Genomic DNA, 25,308 nt, shown 5'->3' with positions numbered 1-25,308 from the left:
GATTCCTTGATTACTTTCTCTTCTGTAAAAGAAAGCACAGCAAAAAAAAATCTGATGTTGTGTGACCCATTTGTCAAGATTTACTAAAAGAGAAGCTTACTCAGCCTCAAAGACAGACATCCATTTCTTTTTTCTTGTTGAGCACCCTGCTCTCAGGAGCAGTGGGTCCTCAGCTTGTACTAGAGACTCCTTTTTTTTTTTTTTTTAAAGATTTTATTTATTTATACATGAGAAACACAGAGAGGGGAGAGAGAGAGAGGCAGAGACACAGGTGGAGGGAGAAGCCTGCTTCTATGCAGGGAGCCCGACGTGGGACTCCATCCCAGGTCTCCAGGATCACGCCCGGGGCTGAAGGCCGAGCTAAACCACTGAGCCACCTGGGCTGCCCGAGACTCCTATATTTTAGATGCTACCTGCACTCACCCAGCCATCATATTGCACTGATGTGAATTTTCTGTTTTTGATAATGTACTGTAGTTCTATTACCATCAGGGAAAGATGCTTGATGGGTATGTGGCAACTCTGTACTATTCTTTTGCAACTCTAAGACTTTTTCCAAAACAGTTATTATCTTTTTTTAAAGAAAATGTCTTGGTCAAGACTTCAAATGAGATAGGACAGGTCTCAGGGTGGGTGGAGCTGGAGCCATACACACCGGATTTATGAGGGAGATGTTGTCACCGATGGTTTCCTGACTTGATTGTGAAAAGGAAACTGTACACCAGGCAGTGGAGAACCAAGTGTCAGGGTAAAACCTTTACCCACACATCTTGGAGACAAGGTGGGCAAGAGGGAGCCTCGATCGCCCAGTCCCCCTTCTTCCTTTGAACTATAAAACTGAAGACGGGATCTTGTTCTGGGTGGAAGGGACACTATGCTCACAGAATTCCTGTCCCTGCTTTGCCTTGGTGAGTCTCCAGGACTGGGACAGATGGGTTTGGGTGGGTGAGAAAATTCACGGTGAAGCGGGGGTTGATGTGAAATGATGTCTTCTGTGTACTGGACACATGCTACCTGTCAGAGTTTTGTGGGCTGTAGTATGACATGCCTCTGTTCTGGTGCTCGCACACGGAGATGGAGAAGTGAGGTTCAGAGACGTGGGGTGACACCCTTGTTTACTCAGCTGAGAAATGCAGAGCTCCCATGAGTTCTCCAAACTTTATTTGTCCAAAATCAGTCTTGCCATGAATGTTTGTTGGCATATAGGAGGGTAGGGCACATAGGGTGTGGAGCTGTAGGTTTGGGTACAGACCAAGACTACAGAAAAGGGCTATGTCTGGGGACAATGAATGAAAAGAAAATTTTCTGACCAGCCTTATCCTCAGATTGGTTTTTAACTGTTCTTAACTTGAACATGATGTAATCAAAGGGACCTCAGCCTGTAAATGAAGACCTGGGATTATGACTTTGGCTTGATCTCATAGGAGCCCTAGACTACGAACCAGCAGCTCCCCTGACCAAGACTCTGGTTCTTCTTTCGTGAGTTGGGGGTGAGGGGTTGTGTAGAGGCTATCAGGACTTGTCATTTGCCCTAGTTCCTTCCTCCTTCTGCAATACAGCCCTTCTTTTGGGGTAATGCTCCTCCCACACACACATTTGAGCTTTAGGGGTGTCTGTCAGTCACTATGCACCAAACCTCCAGCTCTCCAGCTACAGAGCAGAATAAGCTGGGCAGTCGAGAGACCACCTCACTCTGCCCGTATTCATTTCCAGGGCTGCTGTGACAAAGTGCCACAAACCAAGTGGCTTAACACAACATAAATGTACTCTCCCACAGTTCTGGAGGCCAGAGGTCCAAGATCAAGGTGCTAGCAGAGTTAATTCCTCTTGAGTGCTCTGAGGCTCCAAGGGAGAATTCATTCCAAGCTCCCCTCACTTCTGGGGACAGCTGGCAGGGCTGGGTTCCTTGTTTGCAAACACTTTGCTGCAATCCCTCATGCCTTCACGTGGCCATCTTCCCTCTGTGTCTGTCCCCACGTCTCTCCACTTCTAAATTATTTTTTTAAGATTTTATTTATTTATTCATGAGAGACACAGAGAGAGAGAGAGGCAGAGACAAAGGCAAAGAGAGAAGCAGGCTCCATGCAGGGAGCCTGATGTGGGACTCGATCCCAGGACTCCAGGATCACGCCCTGGGCCTAAGTCAGGGACTAAACCACTGAGCCACCCAGGGATCCCCGATGTCTCTCCACTTCTAATGGGGATGCCAGCCATCCTGAATTATGGGACCAGCCTACTCTGAAATAACACTATTTCCGAATAAGTTCACACATTCACAGGTATTTGGGGTTAGGACTTGAACATATCTTTCTGGGGACACAAATCAACCCATATGATCGTCCTCCCCTCTGGCCATAATCATCATTCCAGGGATGGATCTATGTTGCAAAGCAAGCCAGTCCAGCTCTATCAAGAAATTTCTCTACTGGTATTGGGATACAGATAAATTTTGGTCCTCTATAAGTGTAATCTCCCAGAGATGCTCATCTTTAGCTGCCTACAGCTCTGCTTCCAGGCTCCTGGTCCTGTCCTGACAACATTCAGAGGGAATGACACATGGCAGCTAAGAAAAAAGACCCTAACAGCACTAAATCCCTGGGTCAGGCTGCTCTGGAAGCCAGAACCACCATTGCACTTAACGGAGGTTGCTTCCCTAAACTAATACAACTAGTCATTTCCACTTAATCTTATTTTGGGTAGACTTTTAATATTTGAATCTTTATATATCTTTAGTACAGAAGGTAAACATACCTAACTCACATAAGATTTTAAAATTGTATTGAGGTCCAATTCACATAAGAGCAAACACTGTAAAGTATACAATCTATTAGCATTTTAAACATTCACGGTGTTGTATAACCACCATAAAACGTTTTCATCACCCATAAAGGAAATGCTGTACCTATGAAGCAGTCACTCACCATCCCCTTTCCCACAGTTCCTGGTAGCCACCAATCTACTTCCTGTCTCTCCATTTAGTTATTCTGCGTATATCATGAAAATGGAATCATGCAACATGTGACCTTTCATATCTGGCTTCTTTTTCTTGGAATGATATTTTTAAGGTCCATCATGATGTATCACTGCAATGTTTCTTTCTACAACAGAATCGGATAATATTTTGTATAATACAATATAATCTTAATATTTTATGTAAAAATTTTAAGTTCTCCAGATGATGAGCTCAAAAGATCTGTTAAATTATAATATTTTTTAAAGAGTTTATTTATTTATTCATGAGAGACAGAGAGAGAGAGGCAGAGACACAGGCAGAGGGAGCATCAGACTTTCTGTGGAGAGCCTGATGCAGGACTTTATCCCAGGACCCCAGGATCACAACCTGAGCAAAAGGCACTCAACCACTGAGCCATCCAGGCGCCCCTTGTTAAATTGTAATTTAACAGTAATCTGGAGGTCCAATTCTGGCACCCAATTCCAATGTGTGAGCGTGGGGCCCTGACACCACCAAGCAATTCTTGAACATCAGTTGGGTGTTCTGTAACTTAACTAATTCTGACACTATTTACCTGGAGTTACCATCAGATCCTGTAGGTAAGGGCTCAGTCACACAAGACTACCCCCACTCCATTTTAGATGCCAATGGCAAGTCCGTATTGTCACCTGATCAACTGGCTATATATTAGGAGTTCTCATTACCCCATCTTTGGGTTTGATTAATTTGCTAGAGAGGCTCGCAGAACTCACAGAAATATTTAACTTACTAGATCATCAGTATATTCTAAAAGGATATAACTCAAGAACAACCAGATGGAAAAGATGTGGAGGGCTAGGTATGGAAGGAAAGGGCAGGGAGCTTCCATGTCCTCTCCAGGCACACCACTCTCCCTGTGCCTCCATATGTTCACTAAACTGGAAGCTCTGTGAACCCATCCTTTTGAGCTTTTATAGAGGCTTCATTGCATAGGTACCATTGATTATACCATTGGCCATTGGCAATTGATTCCATCTTCAGCCTTTCTCCCCTCTCCAAAAGTCAAGGAGATGGAAATGAAAGTTCCAACCTTGTCACCATATGGTTGGTTCCCCTGGCAACCAGCCCTCATCCTTAAGTGTGGTCCAAATGTCACTTCATTAACATAATGAAAGACTTTTATTGCATTCAATGCCTAGAAAAATTCCAAGAGGGGGGTGCCCGGTAGGGTCACTTAGAAGAGCATGGGACTCTTCATCTCAGGGACATGAGTTCAAGCCCCATGATGGATGTAGAAACTACTAAAATAAATAAATAAATAAATAAATAAATAAATAAATAAATAAATAAATAAACTTTTAAAATGTGGTTAAGAAAATGTGGTTTTAGGAGCTGTGTGCCAGGAACCAGGACAAAGATCAAATGTATATTTCTTATCATAAATCACAGTATCACATTCGTTTTTAGGGAGCTGTGGTTTCGAGTGTCCCCACTCCTTCCTATCTCTGTGGAAGGTGCTAGCACCTAATGAGGCTGGACATTGTCCGGCTCTCTGTTTGATGCATGTGAGACTGTTCTGAATGTTAAATGTAGGATATCTGGCAGAGCAGGCGAACATGGTAGCTGTAGGGGAGATGACAGCTGTCTGCCAAGGATCTACTAAATAATATAAACATGTAAGTGGCCAGTGTCTGTAAAGAGTTATCCAAGTGACAGATTCTTGATAATTGGTGGGGTGTTTTTTAAAGATTTTATTTATTTATTTGAGAGAGAGAGCGGGTGAGAGAGCACAAGCAGGGGGAGCAACAGGCAGAGTGAGAGGGAGAAGCAGGCTCCCTGCTGAGCAGGGAACCCAATGCGGGGGCTCAGTCTCAGAACCCTGAGATCATGACCCGAGCCAAAGGCAGGCACTTAACTGGCTGAGCCACCCAGGTGCCCCAATTGGTGGGTTTTTATTGTACTTCTTTCCTGAGAAGTGCTTTTTTCAAGTTATCCTGCCTTCCCCTTAAAGTTTCCTCTGTGCAGCTAGCCCTCCTTGTCTATATCCAATGTGGTCCCTTTTTGGGAAAGAGGAATGAGTTCTAAGGAATCCAATGCATGGCATGGAGATTGTAGTTAATAATTCCATGTTCTCATCACACACACACACACACACACACACAGAGGTAACTATGAGCTGATGAGTGTGTTAACTGGCTTAATTGTGGTAATCATTTTCTCTATATATCATATTCTCTATATATCCTGTTGTGTAACTTAAATATATACAGTTTTATTTATCAAAGAAAGAGAACTCCTCCCTCACTTTCACAACCTATTCTCCAGTAGGGTTTCACAATGCAAAATGAACTCAAGGCACCTGTGTGCTTTTTTTTTTTTTAAGGGAATCACTGTGCAGAATATTGGCTAATAGCAGAGCTGAGGCAACATGAGTCTAAAAGCAGGTTTCTGAGGAAAGAACTAAAAAAGGACCATGAGGGACACCTAGGTGGTGATCCCAGGGTCCTGGGATCAAGTCCTGCATCAGGCTCCCTATAGGAAGCCTGCTTCTCCCTCTGCCTATGTCTCTGCCTCTCTGTGTCTCTCATGAACAAGTAAATAAAATCTTTTAAAAATTAAAATAAAAAGGGACCATGAGACCTACGACCCCCTGACCACCCAGAGGAAGATTTCCAACTACAAATTCCCACAATTATTACTGCAAGCTCAGACTCAGTGCATCATCAGGCCACCATCTCCTTCCTTCTTGGTGAAGTTTGAGGGTCCATGTTGTGAGTTGACTCCTGAGTTTAAAGAAAGGCCAGATATCCTGAGACACTCTCGCATCTAGAGAAATTCTAACATCACCTCTTGACATACCCCAAGACTAGTTTCCCATATTTCCATTCATGAGATGACCTTTCTATTCCAGAATGAAATACATAGAACAGAACACAGGAGAAGTAGGGTCTAACATTTATATAGATCAGAGCCACATGGAAAGGGCATTTAGGACCATGAATGTCTCAAATTCTTCATGAAAAGAAGAACCTGGGCAGAGAGAGTGGTTTCTCCCCATTTGAATCAGAGAGGAAACCCTCTGCTCACACTCCACAGTAAAATAAATAACCATTGCATTATCTAAGTGAAAAGTTCAGTCATAGAAAGCAGGAGAGGAAAATACAAGTAAATATGTGATGATATTTAGATGGTGAAAGACTGATCGTGAAAGCAACATGATAGATCAGAAAAGGTTGCTGGAATTTTGTATATAAATTAATATACAAAATGAGAAACAATGGGACATAAGTAACAGGTTTTAAAAATCAACCCAAAGAAGTGCCTTCAAGAAATAAGATGGATGGAGCACCTAGGTGGCTCAGCTGCTAAGTGCCTGCCTTCCGCCTGGGGTGTGATCCTGTGGTCCCAGGATCAAGTCCTGCATCGGGCTCCCTGCATGGAGCCTGCTTCTCTCTGTGTCTCTGCCTCTCTCGGTGTGTGTCTTTCATGAATAAATAAATAAAATCTTTAAAAGAAAAAAGAAATAAGATGGATCTTTAACAAATTAGTCATGCCTGATACGTACTGCCTGATACGTACTCAAACACGAGTATGTAATTTATGTCTCATAAGGGTTTCTCTTCCAGGGCTTTCCCTGGGCTTTGAAGACGAGAAAAAGAATGGTGAGTTTTCTCGCATAAACTCTATCTGTTCCTGCATCCTATATTTTCTCTTTAATCCTCTGAATTCTAGGAGGGCATTGGTGGATGTCATGATGAAGAGTCAGACTAACTCTGAATTCTTTGCCAGAAATGCTTCCCAAACCCACGCTCAGTGCCTTGCCCAGCAACATGGTTGAACACAGAGGCAACGTGAGCCTCAGGTGCCAGTCTCACTTCCAGAATGTGACATTCATGCTGGGGAAGCTGCAGGACTCTGGGTACAGGCAGGAGCAGAGATCCACAGGACATGAGGCTGAATTCCTCCTCACTCACCTGCAACCGAAGGATGCTGGGATGTACTTTTGTGCCTACAAGACAATGGTCTCCCAGGAGTGGTCAGAGGAGAGTGAACACCTGTGGCTGCAAGTCAAAGGTGAGAAAGGCAGCTTCAGGTTTATTCTTGAGGCATATAGTCCTTTTCTTGTGATGGAGCCTGGTTGGTGAAAGAAGAATCCAGGAAACAAAAAGACAGGTGTGACCACTTGGGTGTAAAGTATGGGAGAAATGGGAAGTGAGTGTGGGGACAGGCTCTCATCAAACATTATGAGTATGTATCAATGAGGTGGATGTGGGAGAGTGTTTTAGAAGATAGATGCCAATAGAAAATTTGAGGTACAGTATGGTCAAAGATGAAGAGATGACTGTCATTGAAAAAAAGATAGTTTGTTAGACTTCCCAAGAAGAGGGGTATGCCATGCCATACAGGGCCATATAGAGAAGTATCAGGGTCACTGAGGAGGCAGAGGGAGGGATAAGACTAGGCAAGAGCCTTTACTGTGGTTTCTGTAAGAAGGAACAGGCTTAGGATTGGCTATGGGGTATAGATGCTGTCCCTGACTGTCTGGTATCTGGCCCTGGAGTGATTAGGGCAGGGGAACCCTGGCCCAGAGAGTGAGAGCCATAGAGGAGGTGGTTGGAAGTATGAGCTCTGGATTGGTTGTTTTGCACTTAAGAAGGGTGCTTGAATCTGGCTCCTTGCATGGGTGGGGCGTTGGTTGGGGAGCTCACTTCTCCCTCTGCTTGTCTCTGCCTCTCTCTGTGTGTCTCTCATGAATAAATAAATAAAATCTTTGGGGGAAAAAACCTTAAAAAAAAAAAAGAAGGGTGCTTGAGGGAAAGTTGTCTCCTTTCTCTAGGAAGTGGATACCTTGAGAGGGGATATCTCTAGGGTCAGCAAGGTCCCAAGATATCAAAGTGTTGAATACAGAAAATAAAAGATGTGGTTAATATAGAGATGGGTAAGAATGACCCCAGGTGCATTGGAAATGTGGAAGCCTTGGTACTTCTCTTCACCCCTGTTGCTTTGTCCTCTTCAGAATCCCTCCTAAAACCTTCCCTCTTACTCAATAAAGACCCCGAGATGACTCCAGGTCACAGTACGAGACTCTGATGTCTGATTCCATACAATAGACGCAAATATATTGCTCTTGCTCTGCTGAAAACAGGGATTCCAGAACCACTACAATTTGAGAAAATAAGAAAAATCCATAAGACATCCCTCATTTTTGCCTTCCCCACTTCAACAACAGAAATTTGACATACACCCACAAACAAAAGTGCCTTTGTAAAAGTGTGGGATCTGGCACCGTACAGCAAGAGACCTGAGAGGAGTCTCACTCGCCTGTGCATTGAGTAATAGGCAGACAGATCTCAGTGCCAGCTGTGGAACCTGCAGGAGACTGTAAATTAGTTCTAGGCCCTGTTGGCTGTGGTCTGGAAGCACCTGGAGACTTGGGCAATCACCAATGACAAGAAAATCTGTGTGGAAGTTTATAAACCAAGACTGAATGATGAAGAAATAGAAAATCTGAACAGATCAATAACAGATAAGGAGATTGCCTCAATAATAAAAAATCTCCTATTGAAGAAAAGCCCAGGACCAAATGGCTTCACTGGAGATTTCCACCAGATATTTAAAGAATAATGCCAATCCTTCTCAAACCCTCACAAAAAAATTGAAGACCTGAGGGTGCCTGGCTGGCTCAGTTGGTAGATCATGTGACTTTTGATCTCAGGGTCACAAGTTCAAGCCCCATGATGGGCATGAAGCTACTTTAAAAAAATTGAAGACTAGGGAACACTCCTACACTCGTTTCATAGGCCAGCATTACCCTGATACCAAAGCCAGATAGCGACACTAAGAGAAATCTACAAAGCAATATCCTTGATAAACACAGATGCAAAAATTCTCAACAAAATGTTAGCAACCAAATCCAACAGCACATTAAGAAGATCATATGCTATGGATAAGTGGGATTTATCCCTGAGGTGCAAAGATGGCTCAACATACACAATCAATAAATATGATAAACCACACTAATGAAAGAAAGACAAAAATCATATGATCATCTCAATAGATGCAGAAAAAGCATTTGACAAAATACAATGCCCTTTCAAGATTAAAAACTCTCCACAAATAAGCTATGGAAGGAATTCATCAACATAACAGAGGACGTACACAACAAGCCCACAGCTAGCACCGTACTCAAAGATGAAAGGTCAGGGGCACCTGGGTGGCTTAGTTAAGTGTCTGCCTTCAGCTCAGGTCATGATCCCAGAGTCCTGGGATCAAGCCTCTCAAGGGGCTCCCTGCTCAGCAGAGAGTCCCTCTCTCTCTCTCTCTCTCTCTCTCTCTCTCTGCCCTTCCCCCACTCATTCTCTCTCTCTCTCTCTCTCTATATATATATATATACACATACATATATATACATACATACAAGGTTCTGTTTCATATATATATATATATATATATATATATCATTCTCTCTCTCAAAAAAAAAAAAAAAGAAAGAAAGAAAGAAAGAAAGGTGAAAAGTCAAATGCTTTCCTCTGAGATCAGAAACAAGACAAGGAGATCCACTCTCACCACTCCTATTCAACATAGTACTACTGTCTTTATTTACAGATAATCTTATATATGGAAAATCCTAAAGACTCAACCAAAAAACTGATAGATCCTGAATAGCCAAAGCAATACTGAGAAAGAAGAACAAAGTTGGGGGTGTCACAAATTCTGATTTCAAACTATACTACAAAGCTATAGTAATCCAAATAGCATGGTACTGGCATAAAAATAAACACATAATCAATGGAACAGAATCAAGAGCCCAGAATTAAACCCTCACATACATGATCAACTGTTAGGCAGGAAAGCCAAAAATATTCAATGGGAGAGAACAATCTCTTCAATAAATGATTTTGGAAAATTTGGATAACCACATGCAGAAGAATGAAATTGGATCCCTTTCTCACACCATTCACAAAAATTAACTCAAAATACATTAAAGACTTAAATGTAGGCCCCCAAGCCATAAGACTCCTGGAAGAAAAGAGGTGAAAACCTCCTTTGCATGATCTTGGCAATGACTTTTTTTTTTTTTTGAGATGACACATAAAGCACAAGAAGCAAATGCAAAAATAAACAAGTGGGATTGCATCAAGCTAAAAACTTCTGCACAGCAAAAGAAACAGTAAGATAAGAAGACAACCTACGAAATGGGAGAAAATATTTGCAAAATGGTGGAACAGGAAGATTGACAAGGAATAGGAATGGAAGGGGGGAAATTAGCTGGGTCATTTATAAATATTTTTGTTATTAAAAATAATGTCAAACCCCAGAGGTATTAAAAGAGTCATGTGGGGGCACCTGGCTGGCTCAGGAGCATTTGATTTCTTGATCAGGTCATGATCTTGAGGTCGTGGGATCCCTGGGTGGCTCAGTGGTTTGGCGCCTGCCTTTGGCCCCGGGCGCGATCCTGGGGTCCCAGGATCGAGTCCCATGTCGGGCTCTCTGGCATGAAGCCTGCTTCTCCCTCCTCCTGTGTCTCTGCCTCTCTCTCTCTCTCTCTCTCTATGTCTATAATAAATAAATAAATAAATCTTTTTAAAAAATGATCTCGAGGTCGTGAGATCAAGCCTGGTGTCAGGCTCTCTGCTCAGCATGGAGTCTGCTTGAAATTCTCTCCCTCTGCCTCTCCCCCCCTCAAATAAATAAATAAACAAACAAACAAAATCTTTTTTAAAAAGCTATCTAATGTTCTGGCCCTGATTTGGGGACCCAGTGAACATCCCAAGAGTAGAAAAGACATTCTCCAGTTCCCAAAGAGGGGCTAAAGTCCATAAGAAGAACATGAGGACCTAAGTGCCCAAGGTTCTCCACTCAGTCAATCATTATGATTATTTTTTCTTGCATCCTGTTTCCTAGATAACGACAATGGACGTGGAGCTCCTGCAGCAAAAAAATGTAAGATAATTTGAGTGATGTTTTTCCAAATTATATTTACCTCATGCAGCAGGCAGTCCCCTGTGATTAAAAGGCACAGAAGGAATCTTGATGCCTGCTTTTTCAATGTGACTGGGAGAATGACTGCCTTTCTGGCAGATGACCGCTAAGCTCCTCCTGGGTTCAGGAAAAGCTGATGAGTAAAACAGCTACAGATGCGTCATTTATCATTTTACATAATGAAAAACGATGGTGGAGTTTTGTGAAGAATGGGGATGAGATTGTGCTGTCTGGTTTGGGCAGCAGGATAGGGACCCATGGAGCCCAGGTACTTTGGGAATGTGTCTGACCAAGGATTTGCTAAAACTTTAAAGTTCTAAAAAACTGGTGAATATTAAGTTATTTTCTCTGGTGTTGCTTTTCAATGAGGAATTGACTAAGATTCTATCCTGGGAGATGCTTGTAAAATTTAGAGCTTTTGGCATCTTTGGATGAAAATGGGAGCTCATCCAGATTTTAATGGCCAAATATATAACATAAGTTGGCATCTAGTTGCTTACTCATCCTTAATTTCTGCAACTCATAACCTCCCTGTAATCCACTCCAAAGAGCCAAAATTGTTCAAGGCTGTCATAACCAGTTTTTTTCAAAGGTATCTCCCAAAATGTCCTTGCAAAATAAGTAATAGCCTTTGAAAATGTTTTTATTCAGTATTAGCAGACTTGGGAAATGATTTCTACTTCAGCTTTATGAACATAATTCACACCAGGAATGTTTTCTTGGAGAGACCTGAAATCTGACAGAGTCAAGGAGCATGGAAGTATCTGAAATAAGGCAGGAAGTCTAGTGCTGTGTGAGACAGGGAAGAGGAAGAGGTGCATTCATGTTTTTAGCTCTTGCATTATTTATTTTCTTTCTTTTTTATTGACTCATAATTCACATTCCATAAATTTACCCTTTTAAATAAGTGTACAATTCAGTGGCATTTAGTATATAACAAGGTTATGCAACTGTCACCACTGTGTAATTCCAGAACACTTTTATCACCCCCAAATGAAATCTCCTACCCTGTAAGCAGTTTCTCCCCATTCCCATACCCATGACAACATCTAGGGTGTTCATACCTTTCAGGTAGGGCAAGTAATAGTGCTCTGAGCATCAGTGTGCAAGTACCTGTTTGAGTCCCTGCTTCCAGTTTTCTTGGATATCTACCTAGAAGTAGAATTGCTGAGACATATGGTAACTCTATGTTTAACTTTTTGAGAAACTGCCAAATTGTTTTTCCAATGTGGCCCCAACATTTTACATTCCCACCAGTAATACATGCGGGTTCCAATATCTCCACGTCCTTGCCAACACTTATTTCCCTTTTATTTTATTATAGACATCCTAGTGGGTGTGTATATAATTTCTGAAGATGTACTTTCTGAGTTCAAATTTATACTGCGGCAATTCTGAACGGAATAAAGTCTTTCAGCCCAGATATGATGTCCCCGGCCCATATCCGGATGTATCCGTGCACACAAGGCCAGGCTTCCTCTCTAGTGACAGTGACTTCATTTACACCCCGTGTCAAGCTGTGTCCCACTGCTCAGCCTGATTCCTTTACATCAACACCTGAGACTTTGTAATTTACTCTGGCAGTTTGTAAAGAGTGATATGAAATTTGGCCAGGAAATGTGGACATCTCAGGGTGAACTCAGATCAGCAGGTTGTGGGGCCGTATGAAGGCGGAAAAGTCTTGTAATAGTCTACTTCTCTTTTCTAGTGAGTCACTGTGGAAGAAGCCAGAGGCTAATGTTTCTCTGCTTCCCATTGAGGGTCCTACTAGTCTGGGAACAGCTGCTCCCATCCTGTTTCCTTATGTCCCTGGAGATGTGCAGAGAGTTTGCTGCTTTTGAGGGTCTCCTGGATTCAGTGCCACCAGAAGACTCAAATAAGTATTAATGTGAATGTAACATTGTAGGGGGTACAGGGGAAAGAGGGCTGAGAAGTAAAGGACTGAGCAATCATCCCTCCACCGCATCTTTTGCATGGTTCTGGGAAAGTAGAGGAGACATAGAAGGTCACACACCCTGGCAACTGGTGACCAACAGAACTAAGGCATTCATGCTTCCACAAATGGCAGTCATGGTAAAGAGATGTCCCTGGAATACATAGATCCCGAGGCATTTTGGGTCCTTCCTGGCAGTCCCCCAAAAAGAGAGGCAAGTGTCCGCATTGGAAGGTGAAATAAACCATGATCCAGAGCGCATTAAAATGGCAAAGGGATCTGGGCAAGCAGTGTGGCGCACTGGCATCATCTGTTACAGAGGGAGACAGGTGTGGGTGGGATATCGCGAGAGAGAATAATCGTTATCACTGCAATCTCATTATCCTACATCATGAGTCAGATCCAGGCTCTGTGCTTTGAAGCCAGTGTCTTCCATCGTTACCCAGCTCTTCAAGTTAGGGATTCTCATCCCACCCCTCTCCTCTGTACCCCGCCTTCTGGAGGTAGAATTGACAAAAGCATACAATGTGGTGGTTTGATGCACGTGTACACCGTAGAAGGACCAAGTTAATGAATACATCCTCCCTTTGCATATTTGCCTTTGGTTTTTGTGTGAGAATGCTTAAGATCTACTCATAGCAAATTTCAGTGTTGTCAACTGTTGTCACTATGCCATCCATCAGATCTCCAGAATTCATCGGTTCACTGGAAGCCGGTAGCCTTTTACCAGCCTCTCCCGACCTCCCCTGTCCTTGGCCCCTGGCCACCACCACTCTACTCTCTGCTTCTATAAGTTCAGTTTTTAATTTTGTTTTGTTTCACATTCCATGTATAAGTGAAATCTAATCATGTAGTATTTGTCTTTGTCTGGCTCGTCTCATTTAGCATAATGCCCTCCGTGTTCATCTGTGTTGTCGCAGATGGCAATGTTTTCTACTTTTTTATGGCTGAATAATATCTGAGTATACATACCATTCAAATGACTCTTGAACTGGGAGAGAGTTTGAATTTTCATTCATCTGAGATGGGACTTACTGCTTCCTCTGCAGCATCAGTTATTCAGGTAAATGTGCATCTCCCAGATGGTGAGCTCAGTTCTCTGGTGTTTCCATACCCAGAGGCCAGCACAAAGCTAGCCTGACCTGTGGCTGGCGGTCCTAAAATGTTACACTTACCAGGACACAAAGCCCATCCCAGCTGTGTGACTCCAGGCCATCCCCTTAACTTCTGGATACTTCATTCATGGTGGAATGAAATGGAACAGGAAAGCTATCTCATGGGCCTCTGTCAGGATGAGAAGAACATGTGTGAAGCGCCTAGCACAGGGCGGCTCACAATAAATAATAGGAATTATTACTATGGCTAAAACACTTATTGGGGATTTCCCTTGTGTGAGGCCCTCTCTGCCAGGACCCACCCAGTTAACCCCAGCTCCATCCAGTCCAGCAGCTACTGTTTTTGTCCTCACTTTGAACAGGGAAACAAAAGGTCAGGGAGGTGAAGGAAATTCCTGCAGTAATTGGAAGTTCCAGCTCAGAAGTGGCAGCTGCAAAGTTTTGGAAACCAGGTTATCTGGTTCTTGGCACCTGTCTGCTAAGCTTGATCAGGGTGTCTCAGGAACCAAACTGATTCTCCTACCTGTTCCTCTCCCACTAGCCACCAGATTCATCTTTGCTGCTACGTTCACCTGCCTTTCCATTTTGCTCCTCTTCCTCTCCATCTTCTTCATCAACATATGCACCCAGCATGGTGAGTTTGGGGAAGGACTGGTTTGTTTAATAAGTTGGCTCCATGCCCAGCATGGACCTCAGCATGGAGCCCAACGTGGAGCCCAATGCAGGGCTTGAACTCACCACCCTGAAATCAGGACCTGAGCCGAGATCAACTGTCAGAAGCTTAACCAACTGAGCCACCCAGGCACCCTAGGAAAGCACAGTTTTTAAACACTGGGGAAGGGGGATGAAATGAAAGATTTTCTTATTAGATAAATTTCTCCCTGAGGGCACATGATGAGATGAGCACTGAGTATTATACTTTATGTCAGGAAATTGAATTTAAATTAAAAAAAATTTTTTTAAATATAAATTCCTCCCTTTGTTTTTTTGTTTTGTAGGTTCATCACATGAAGAAGCCACCAAAAGGTAGATATACTTGATGTATCTCGTGCCTCTCCCTTCCTCAGAGACCCTGACTGCACATCTATGATTCCCATGCCTCTAGTCTTCAAAGCCCTTCTCTCCTCCCCAGTCTTTAGATCCCATGCTTTAATGTGTTTCTGTCTCTTAGAACCAGACATTCCAAATTTCCCAAGGAGGAGGCTGCAGGTGAGTGGTAAGGGAAGAAACCACAGGGGAACAACGGGATAGAAAGAATAAGTCTCACTTCTGCAATCTGAGAGCTGATTTTTCCCCCTTTTACTCACATGCAGATTTATCCAACCTGGAAAGGATACGTGTCTCATGAGTTCTCCCCACAAGGTCACTTATCACCATATGCTGACCTTGTCTGCCTCCCAGTTCAGCCCATACTCTAGTTACAAGTATATCCCCAGCTCATACAACTGACAGGAGGCCAATAACATTGTGTCTAAAAACATGTGCTTTGGGATCCCTGAGTGGTTCAGAGGTTTAGCACCTGCCTTAGGCCCAGGGCGTGATCCTGGAGTCCTGGGACTGAGTTCCGCATCGGGCTCCCTGCATGGACCCTGCTTCTCCCTCTGCCTGTCTCTGCCTCTCTCTCTTTCTCTCTGTGTCTCTCATGAATAAATAAAATCTTAAAAAAAAAAAAAAAAGCATGTGCTTTGACCAAATTCATAAAAACAGAGTAGAATAGTGGTTTCCGGTGAGTGGGAGAACTGGGGAGATGTTGGTCAAAGGGTATAGACTTGCAACCAGTAGATAAGTAAGGCCTGGAGATGTAATGCACAGCATCGCGATTATAGTTCACAATTGCCATACGATAAACTTCAGAGTTGCTTAGAGACTAGATCTTAATTGTTCTTACTGCAAAAAAGAGATAATTATGTGGTGGGTTGGAGGTGTTAGCTAACACTATTGTGGTAATCATGTTGCAACATATAAATGTATCAAGTCAATATGTGGCACACCTTAAACTCATACAATGTTATATGTTAATATATCTCAATAAATCAACCAAAGAAACATGTGCTTTGAATTCCAGAGTAACTGGGTTCCAACTCCCCATGGCTGCTATTTATGGCTAGTATGATCCGAGACAACTCACAAAACCCAGTGATTTGGACTCTTCATTCCTTCCCATATCTAATGGGGATCAAAATCCCCCATGAAAAGGCCTGTGTGAATCCAGTGATGGGCTAAACATAAAGGGTTTGCTGGAATTTCTGGCAAATTTTAAATGTTGGATGGATGGCATGAAAGCAACAATTAACAAATGTTAATCGATGTACATTAATCATTTTTTTCTATTTAAAATACTGCTTACTTGTGAGTCAACATTAATTAGCATTACCTCTAAGAGCAATTACCAGGTGACATTTATACATTTTTCCATAGGACACAAAGGTTCTTTGGCTTATTCTTTATGCCAAAGCAAGCAAAAAGTGGCATTAGCAAAAGATGCTAATTATTCACTGTCATATTTAAAAAATATTTATGTACATGGCATTCACTTAGATACATATATCTTTTAAAGGTATGGAAACATATAGTTCACAGGTTCACAAATGAGCCATCAATGAACAAATCTGGTCTATTTTAAATGTTGGATAAATGACATGGATTAGCAAATTGTTAATAATAATAATATAATAACATGATATTATGATGTGGTATCTCCATACAATGAATTCTATTGAGCAATAAAAAAGGAAGAAACTAAAAAATAAATAAATAAAGAAAGAAAGAAAGAAAGAAAGAAAGAAAGAAAGAAAGAAAGAAACTAGTGGTAGATACATGTGGTGAATGGATGCACTGCAAAAACATTTTGTTAAGTGAAAAAAAGCCAGATACAGAAGACTGCCTATGGTACTGCTCTGTTTATGTGAAATTTCCAGAAAAAGCAAATCAATAGCCACCTATGGCTGGAGTGGGGAGAGCAGTTATCACTGCACTCAGGCACAAGGGAACTTTTTAGCGATGAATGTTCTAAAATTTATTGTGGCAAGGGCTACCTCATTCTGCAAATTCACTAAATATCATCAAATTGCATATCTATATTAGGGGAATTTCATGATATGTAAGTTATATCTCAATAAAATTGTTTTTAAAATAGCATAATATTACATAAATAATAGAATTCTTACAGGATGGTAGTTCTCATTCTCAAACATGTGCAATGATTGTTATTAATACCAGTCATAGTTATTAGTATGTATTATTTTTGTGTGTGTGTGTGTGTGTGTGTGTGTGTTTTTTTGAAGTATGTATTATTAAAACTAGAGCCAAAACCATCATCCTCCTGAGACACAGCCATTCGTATTATGGCACGTCCAGTAGGCCTTCCCACAATGAGGGACGTGTCCTACGGCTGTGCTGTCTGATACAACAGCCCCTGGCTACACGTGACTATTGCACACACTAACTGTACCTGCTGTGACTGAGGACCTGAGCTTTAAATTAAATGTAATTTTAATTTGCTTACATGTAAATAGCCATATGTGGGTTGTAGGTACCATATTGGACGGCTAAGCTCTAAATCCCGTCTCTCTTCCTCAAAGACTGAAAGCCCCCCCAGGGAGTGAGCCATGCTGATCTAAACCCCAAGGCACCACCTAAGGCAGCTTCTGTGCCCCACCGAGGAGTCCCCAGGATCTTGTGAATGTGCAGTGCGGCAGGTGAAGGAAGAACAGCCGGACCCCTGGAGAAGGAGAACATGGGTTAACATGCTGGGAATGACTGGACACATGGAAACCAGGTCACTGTGTCCTTAGCTCATAATCCATAGTATGTATAAAATTAAGTTTATGCATGAATCAGGCATGCCAAGGGGCTGAGGGAAAGGAGAACAACTATGGAGTTTCTTTTTGGGATGATGGAAATGTGGAATTAGAAACTGGTGATGACTTAACTCTGGGAAATGAACAAGCAGTAGTGGAATGGGAGGTGGGCAGGGGTTGGGGTGACTGGGTGACAGGTACTGAGGGGGGCACTTGATGGGATGAGCACTGGGTGTTATGCTATATGTTGGCAAACTGAACTCCAATAAAAAGAAAAAAAGAATAAACTGGTGATGATTGCATAACCTTGTGAATATACTTTTAAAAAAAATACTGAGAGGCGCCTAGATGGCTCAGTTAAGCATCTGCCTTCAGTTCAGGTCATGATCTCAGGGTCCTGGGATCGAGCCTCAAATTGGGCTCCCTGCTCAGCGAGGAGCCTTCTTCTCCTCTCTCTGCCTCTCCCCTTGCTCATGCTTTCTCTCTCTCTCTCTCGAATAAATAAATAAAAATATTTCTAAAAAAATAAAAATAACCCACTGAATTGTACACTTTAGAAGCATAGATTTTGGGACACCTGGGTGGCTCAGCAATTGGGCGCCTGCCTTTGGCTCAGGGCCTGATCCTGGAGTGCTGGGATCGTCCCACATCAGGCTCCCTGCAGTGAGCCTGCTTCTCCCTCTGCCTATGTCTCTGCCTCTCTCTGTGTGTCTCTCATGAATAAATAAATAAAATCTTAAAAAAAAAAAATAAGCAGGGCAGCTCCAGTGGCCCAGTGGTTTAGTGCTGCCTTTGGCCCAGGATATGATCCTGGAGACTCAGGATCAAGTCCCATGTCAGGCTCCCCACATGGAGCCTGCTTCTCCCTCTGCCTGTGTCTCTGCCTCTCTCTCTGTGTGTCTCTCATGAGTAAATAAATAAAATCTTTAAAAAAAAATAAAAAATAAAAAAACAAAAAAGCATAGATTTTATGGAATATGAGTTATAGCTCAATAAAACAAAAATTTTAAAAGAACTTGGTTGTATGCACAAACCATAGCTTCTCTTCCTTCTTTCCTAATGGCTAGATGTTTGGGCTGTTTTCATGGCTCTACTATCAGCAAAATACCACAACAGACATCTTACACCTGCTTTCCTGTTGATAAGTGTGATCTATTGGTGGCATAGTAAGTAAAAAATCTGTCTTCTGTGATGTCCACACTTTTAATACCACTAGGAGAGCCAAACTGAAAACTAAGGTAGTTTTACCTATTTATACTTCCACCAGGGATGTATAAGTTCCCAGTTCCCCACGTCCTTGCCAATTCAGAAATATATTAAACTTGATAACTTTTGCTGATTAAAATAGATGAACTCATAACCCACTTTAAGCTGCCTATATAAAGATATCTCATTGCTGCTTTAATTTGCATTTTCTGATTATGAGTGAGGCATATTATATTGGCCATTTGGGGTTTCTTTTCTGTAAATTGATGATTTCTTTTTTTTTTTAATTGATGATTTCTATTCCATTGTTCACTTTTCTGCTGAACTGTTGGTCTTTTCCTTTCTGATTTTTATACAAATAGCAGGTGCACCTTTCCTTCATAATCTGTACACTGCAAACATCTCTTAGAAGCCTATGACATGTTTTCATTCCCTCTGTATCTCTTAATGCTAGCTACTCAAAGTAATTCATCTTTTAATTTATATGTTGAGGGACTTCTCCACGTCTTGACTAGCTTTATATATGAATATACTCTCCTATATGTTCTAAATTAAAAATTGTTTTAATTTTGTTTTTCATATTTAATGCATCTGATATTAATTTTTGTCTAAGGTGTGAGGTAAGGATCTAATTTTTCCACTTGGATAACCAATTACTCTAGTACCCTTTATTGAAAGACCCATTCATATTCATTCACTCAAAATGTGTCTTCAATGGGGCAGCCCGGGTGGCTCAACAGTTTAGCGCCACTTTCGGCTCAGGGTGTGATCCCGGAGACGGGGATCGAGTCCCACATGGGGTTACCTGCGTGGGGCCTGCTTCTCCCTCTGCCTGTGTCTCTGCCTCTCTCTCTGTGTCTCTCATGAATAAATAAATAAATAAATAATCTTTTTAAAAAATGTTTCTTCAATATGATGAAACAGGCTCACTTCTATTTCATCTACACTGCCTTCCATTATTAATTAGCATAGTTCAAACTCTTGGTTGGAAACAACAAAAGGAGAAATCTAATTTGAAAACACTCAAAAACAAACAAACAAAAAAAGAAAAGAAAACACTCAAAAACAATAAAGAAAAAGGTTGGATGCCTGGCTGGCTTAGCTGATAGAACATGTAACTCTCGTTCCTGGGGTCATGAGTTCAAGCCCTACCTTGGTTGTAGAGATTACATTTTTTTTAAAGATTTATTTATTTATTTGAGAGAGAGAGCAAGCACACACATGCAAGTGGGTGGGGAGGGGCAGATGGAGAGGGAAAGAGAGAGAATCTCAAGTAGACTCCCTAAGGAGCATAGAGTCTCAATCTCATGACTCTAAGATCACAACCTGAGCCGAAACTAAGAGGCAGATGCTTAACCAACTGAGATACCAGGGGCCCCTATAAATTACATTTTTTAAAAGATTTATTTATTTTTTTAAAATATTTTATTTATTCATGAGAAACACAGAGAGAGAGGCAGAGACATAGGCAGAGGGAGAAGCAGGCTCCCTGAGAGGAGACTGATGTGGGATTCCAACCGAGGACCCCAGAGTCACGACCTTAGCTGAAGGCAGACGCTCAACCACTGAGCCACCCAGATGCCCCTAGAGATCACATTTTTAAAAAGAAGAAGAAGAAAAGGAGGAAAGGAAAAAAGAAATTGAGTCATATAACCTAACTAAGGAAAATACAGAGCTAGAGGTATCTCAGACAATTGCATCCACAGGCTCAAATATCATTTAGACTTTTCCTCTCTGTATCTTTCATCCCTATTTCTATTTCTGTGTTATCATTATTATTCAGACCAGATGTCCTGAGGAGTCTGGGACTGACAGTGACAATTCTAGGCTCACAGCCTCGCAGACTTTTAGCTAAAGAGGTAAGGGGGGTTTTCACTTACTGAATCAATTTAGAACAAGATATTACTGGCTACCTTTGGAACATTCTAGAAACCCACTCACAAAAGTTTTAAGCACAGGGGAAAGAAATCAAGCCTTTATCTTGCCTTTCATTTATAACCTACGCCTCAGCACAACCACAGAGTTGAGAAGGCCAAGCTTCTACTCACACATTACTAAACTAATACATAAAGAAGAAAACCTCAAGGTCTTATCTTCAGCTGATGCACGCCCACCTTATCAGGAATAATAACAGGGAATATAGTTTAGCATCTTTCATCCATATATCTACACAGTAGATAGAAAACCCACGTCTGCCAAGTCCTAGACCAGAGGTCAGCAAACTTTTTCTGAAAAGAACCAGAGGGTAGTATTTTCAGCCTCTGTGGACCATAGCATCTCTGTTCTAAAAAACTTTATTTACAAACACAAGTGATGGGCCTGTTGCCAACACCTGTCCTAGACCAATGCTTTTTGAAATCTGAATGAATCACCAGAGTAAGAATTGAATTAAGCCAGGGAATATGTGTTCTAAGATGCAATAGAAGACTTTTTTGCCCCTTCCTCAGTTTTCAGATCTGTAAAAGTGAGAAATGAGCAGGATAGGATGGCTTCTGGGTTCCTCTCTGTCTTGATGTGCTAAACCTTTGGGGTCATCCATCCTACCACAGTTGTGGTCTTGCCTAAGGGGGTGCCCAATCAACATCTCTTTGTGAAGAGACCCTGCAACTTGGATGGGGCTCATTTCCCAGGAACTTTGAAGCTTGTGGCTTTGCCTTATAGATCTGAGTTAGTCTGTAAAGTACAGTCAAGGTAACTGGGTTGGGAAGGGAGTGAAGCAGTCCAAGGGCAGAGAGGCCTCTTGAATCTTGGGGCCCTGGCCTGTCCCAGATTTTCACACCTCCTTTGGGTGTGTCATCTCTCTGCTCCCTCTGTGTGGGTTGAGGGGGGCATTGTGGGGGTGAGGAAAGTAAGCAGAGGAGAGTGAGTGGTCAGTAAGGTTGGAGGAAGGGAAAGAGAAGAAATAGTCTGGATTTCCATGAAAGGCACACAGGATGCATGTATAGACTCTACAAAGAGTCTCTCTCTCTCTCTCTCTCTCTCTCTCTTTCTCTCTCTCTCTCTCTCTCTCACACACACATACACACACACACACACACACACACACACACACACACACCTCCAGCTGCCACATTAACATACCATAGATTGGGTAATTTAAACAAAGGCATTTACTTCCTTAGTTCTGGAGGCTGGAAGCCCAGGATGGGGTGCGGGCCAACTCAGTTTCTGATTAGAGTTCTCTTCCTGGCTGCAGATGGCCACCTTCTCACTGCATCTTTACGTGACCTTCCCTCTGTGCTCATTCAGTGGGTGGAAAGAGACAGAGCAAACTCCCTGGTAGCTCTTCTCATAAGGACACTAACACTATCAGATCGGGGCCCTACTCTTATGACCTTGTTTAAATTTAAACTTTAATTACTTCCTTAGAGGTCCCATCTCCAAATACAGCCACACTGGAGTTTAGGGCTGCAACATGATGAGTTTTGGAGAAACACAAATATTCAGTCCAGGGGCACCTGGGTAGCTCCGTGGGTTGGGTGTCTGCCTTCAGCTCAGATCATGATCTCAGGATCCTGGGATTGAGTCCTGCGTCGGCCTCCCTGCTCAGCAGAGAGTCTCTCTCACCCTCTCCCTCTGCCACTCCCCCTGCTTGTGTTCTCTCTGTGTCAAATAAATAAAATCTTAAAACACACACACAAAAAAACCTCCCAAATATTCAGTCCATAACACATACTATTCTATGCAGACATCCACAGAGAGTCACACAGACCCTCTACACATGCACGTCACACATACCAACTCACACTCTTGTGGCTTCAACTTTGCCTACCCCCAAAATTCATGTTTAAGGCCTAAACCTCCTGTATTTCAGAATGTGGCCTTATCTGGAGAGATCACTGCAGACCTAATTTAAAAGCTGAGGTCGTACTGGAATAGGGCAGGCCCTTCATCCAATATGACTCTGTTCTTATAAGAAAGGGAAGTTGGGGGATCCCTGGGTGGCGCAGTGGTTTGGCGCCTGCCTTTGGCCCAGGGCGCGATCCTGGAGACCCTGGATCGAATCCCACGTCAGGCTCCCGGTGCATGAAGCCTGCTTCTCCCTCTGCCTGTGTCTCTGCCTCTCTCTCTCTCTTCTCTCTCTCTCTCTCTCTCTCTCTGTGACTATCATAAATAAATAAAAATTAAAAAAAAAAGAAAGGGAAGTTGGGCACAGAGATGCACACAGAGGAAACACCAACTGCACATGAAAGCAGAGATCGAGGTGATGTATCTACCAGCTGAGAAGCACCAAAGATTGCCAGCGAACCACCAGAAGCCAGGAGAGAGGCCTGAGACAGAAGGAACCAACCCTTCTGACCTTGATTCTGGACTTCTGTCCTCCAGAACCGGAACCATGAGATAATAGATTTCTGTTGTTTAAACCCTCCTAGTCTCTGCTGCTTTGTTATAGGGTTACTAGGGAGGTAGCAGGAGGCCAGCTAGCAGGAGGTAAGCCCCCTGACATATGCTGCACTGTCCCTTAGGAATTCATTAGCAAACACAAAGCTCCCAAGATAAAGGTTAAGAACTTTAAGATGGTGAGTGCTGAGCATGAAACCCCAAGAACAGGGTCCCTGCAGAATGTGAGGCCCTGCTGGTTGCATGCCCTACATGCCCTTAGAGCTGGCCAAGCTGGCACCCCGGCTCCAGCCAGCAGCTCTCAGGACCATTGCGTCTGAGGAGCACCCCCTCCACTCCCTGCACACCCCCTGGCTGACAAGGTGCTGGAGGGAGTAGCTGGATGGGGGAGCAGTGCCTCTGTTCCCTCGTCGGGGAAATCATTCTCTTTAAAACTTGGGAGCTCTTGGTGGCCATCTGTCTCACCATGTGGAGGAAGCAGGTCTTTAACAAGAAACCAGAAGATGACTCAGAGCATCCGCGGAGGAGATGGAGTGCCTGCAGCTTTTGTTTTCTTGCTTCTGACTGCTTCCAAAACTCAGCATCCCCCTCTCTCCATGCAGCTTTCTTGTTCAATCATTCTTGGAAACCTCTGAGAGAAAAAAAATTAATTAAATTAAATTAAATTAAATTAAATGACACCCAAAAAAGTTTTTTAAGTCAGAGCTTGTCTAAGAAAAGATTTTGTGTTGAGGAGAGTCTGGACAAATCTTGTTAAAATCAACGGCCCTAACATATCATTTATGGACATCCACTCCGGTATTCACCCTAAATCACTACAGTACCTCTTTCATTGCCATGAAATGATTCCCGACTTGGCTTATTTTCTAACTTCCATATGCAGTAGCGAGGGTCTCCCATGGCTGTTTTCCTAACTTATGTCTTCCATGTGGGGCAAGCTGTGGAAAGGGGGTGTCCTTTGTTTTCATATGGCACTGGAAATACGTCCAGGTTACGTGAACCTAAGGAAGATTTCTTAAAATTGCCAGGACTCCGTGTCATCACCATAAAGAGAGACAGATATCTGATGGGGTTGTTGCCAGCAGTAGGACCCCCCCATCCCCATTTTCCCAGGACTGGGACTGAGGCGGGGGCTGCCCCTCCATGTGGGAGCTAAAATTGAGAAAGCCTTGGGCAAACAGGAATGAGTGAGTTTGTTTGTCATCTTCGTTGTAAGCGTAGGAGCTGTAAGGGGGGGTGATAAGTACGTTGGCTTTTTCCTCCCGCACCCCCCCTTACCCTCCCACACTTGCCTCACAGGTCTCATTCTTTACCTGTGCCCCTGGGGAACATCTAAGGCAAGCCTCATGCCCTTCATAGTCATCTTAGGTAATAAAGGTGTCCAATTAGTCACATGCAAGGGAAAAATAGTTCAGTAATTGAAATGCTTTTGGCAGGTTGCCTGCAGCTGCAGTGAGCATGGTCAGCTTTTTCTTTATTTCCTCCCACTTGGAACTTCTGCTCCTCCCCTGCCATCCCCAGGCCACAGTTCTCACCTGCAGTCCCCCTGGACTCCACCCTTCTCCCTCTCCCCTCCCCCACAGTTCTCACCTGCAGTCCCTCCTCCAGCTGCACAGCTGGAAGGTTGGCTTGCTCTGTCTGCGGGGTCCATCTGTACAGTTCCAGCCTCTCTGCGGGGCTCACGTTCCACCTCCAGGTGGCGCTGGTGGAAAGCAAGAAAGACCTGATTCATTCATTCTGTCCTAAATGTCTGCAGAGCTGTTGGCCACAATCTTGAGCCCTTGAGATGTTTCAAACAAGAGCTGGATCCCATTCCTCTCTGAACCTCCCTGACCCCTACCAAGTGCTCTGAGTGATCCAGTGGAAGCTTTCCCCATCTTGAAGCTTGAATTGAGAAACTGGCATGCTTGCTACCCAACTATGTGGGGACTCATGGCACAAACAGCTCTTAGAAGCAAACACACAAAAACCAAACAACTCTTCTAATTCCAATACCAC

General features: G+C 43.0%; 2 protein-coding genes across 4 annotated transcripts in view; one reads left to right on the top strand and one right to left on the bottom strand.

Moving 5' to 3' along the window:
• The window catches only part of LOC112909334 (T-cell-interacting, activating receptor on myeloid cells protein 1-like), a 38,978-nt gene extending 13,948 nt beyond the window's left edge, over positions 1-25,030 (bottom strand). The window contains exons 1-2 of the mRNA XM_072758526.1: positions 24,901-25,030; positions 23,776-23,941 (exon numbers count right to left, since the gene is read on the bottom strand). The gene's annotated coding sequence lies outside the window, so the exon portion shown is untranslated. The remainder of the gene's footprint in view (positions 1-23,775; positions 23,942-24,900) is intronic.
• Positions 743-18,038, top strand: LOC112909395 (V-set and transmembrane domain-containing protein 1-like). Of its 3 annotated transcripts, none has more exons than XM_072758541.1 (8): positions 743-908; positions 6,559-6,594; positions 6,722-7,006; positions 10,838-10,876; positions 14,505-14,597; positions 14,962-14,989; positions 15,135-15,172; positions 17,545-18,038. In XM_072758541.1, the coding sequence occupies exons 1-8, from the start codon at positions 875-877 to the stop codon at positions 17,547-17,549; spliced, it is 558 nt and encodes a 185-aa protein (XP_072614642.1). In that variant the 5' UTR covers positions 743-874; the 3' UTR covers positions 17,550-18,038. The 3 variants fall into 3 exon arrangements, with proteins under 3 accessions (XP_072614642.1, XP_072614631.1, XP_072614653.1); XM_072758530.1 differs by lacking the exon at positions 17,545-18,038 and adding an exon at positions 15,277-15,647; XM_072758552.1 differs by lacking the exon at positions 15,135-15,172 and having other exon boundaries at positions 17,545-18,034.
• Positions 25,031-25,308: the final 278 nt, after the last annotated feature.

Source organism: Vulpes vulpes, chromosome 1, assembly GCF_048418805.1.
Source record: "Vulpes vulpes isolate BD-2025 chromosome 1, VulVul3, whole genome shotgun sequence".
NCBI classification, from domain to species: domain Eukaryota; kingdom Metazoa; phylum Chordata; class Mammalia; order Carnivora; family Canidae; genus Vulpes; species Vulpes vulpes.
Note: the sequence above shows the minus strand (reverse complement) of the source record. Positions and strands in the feature narration are given on the sequence as shown.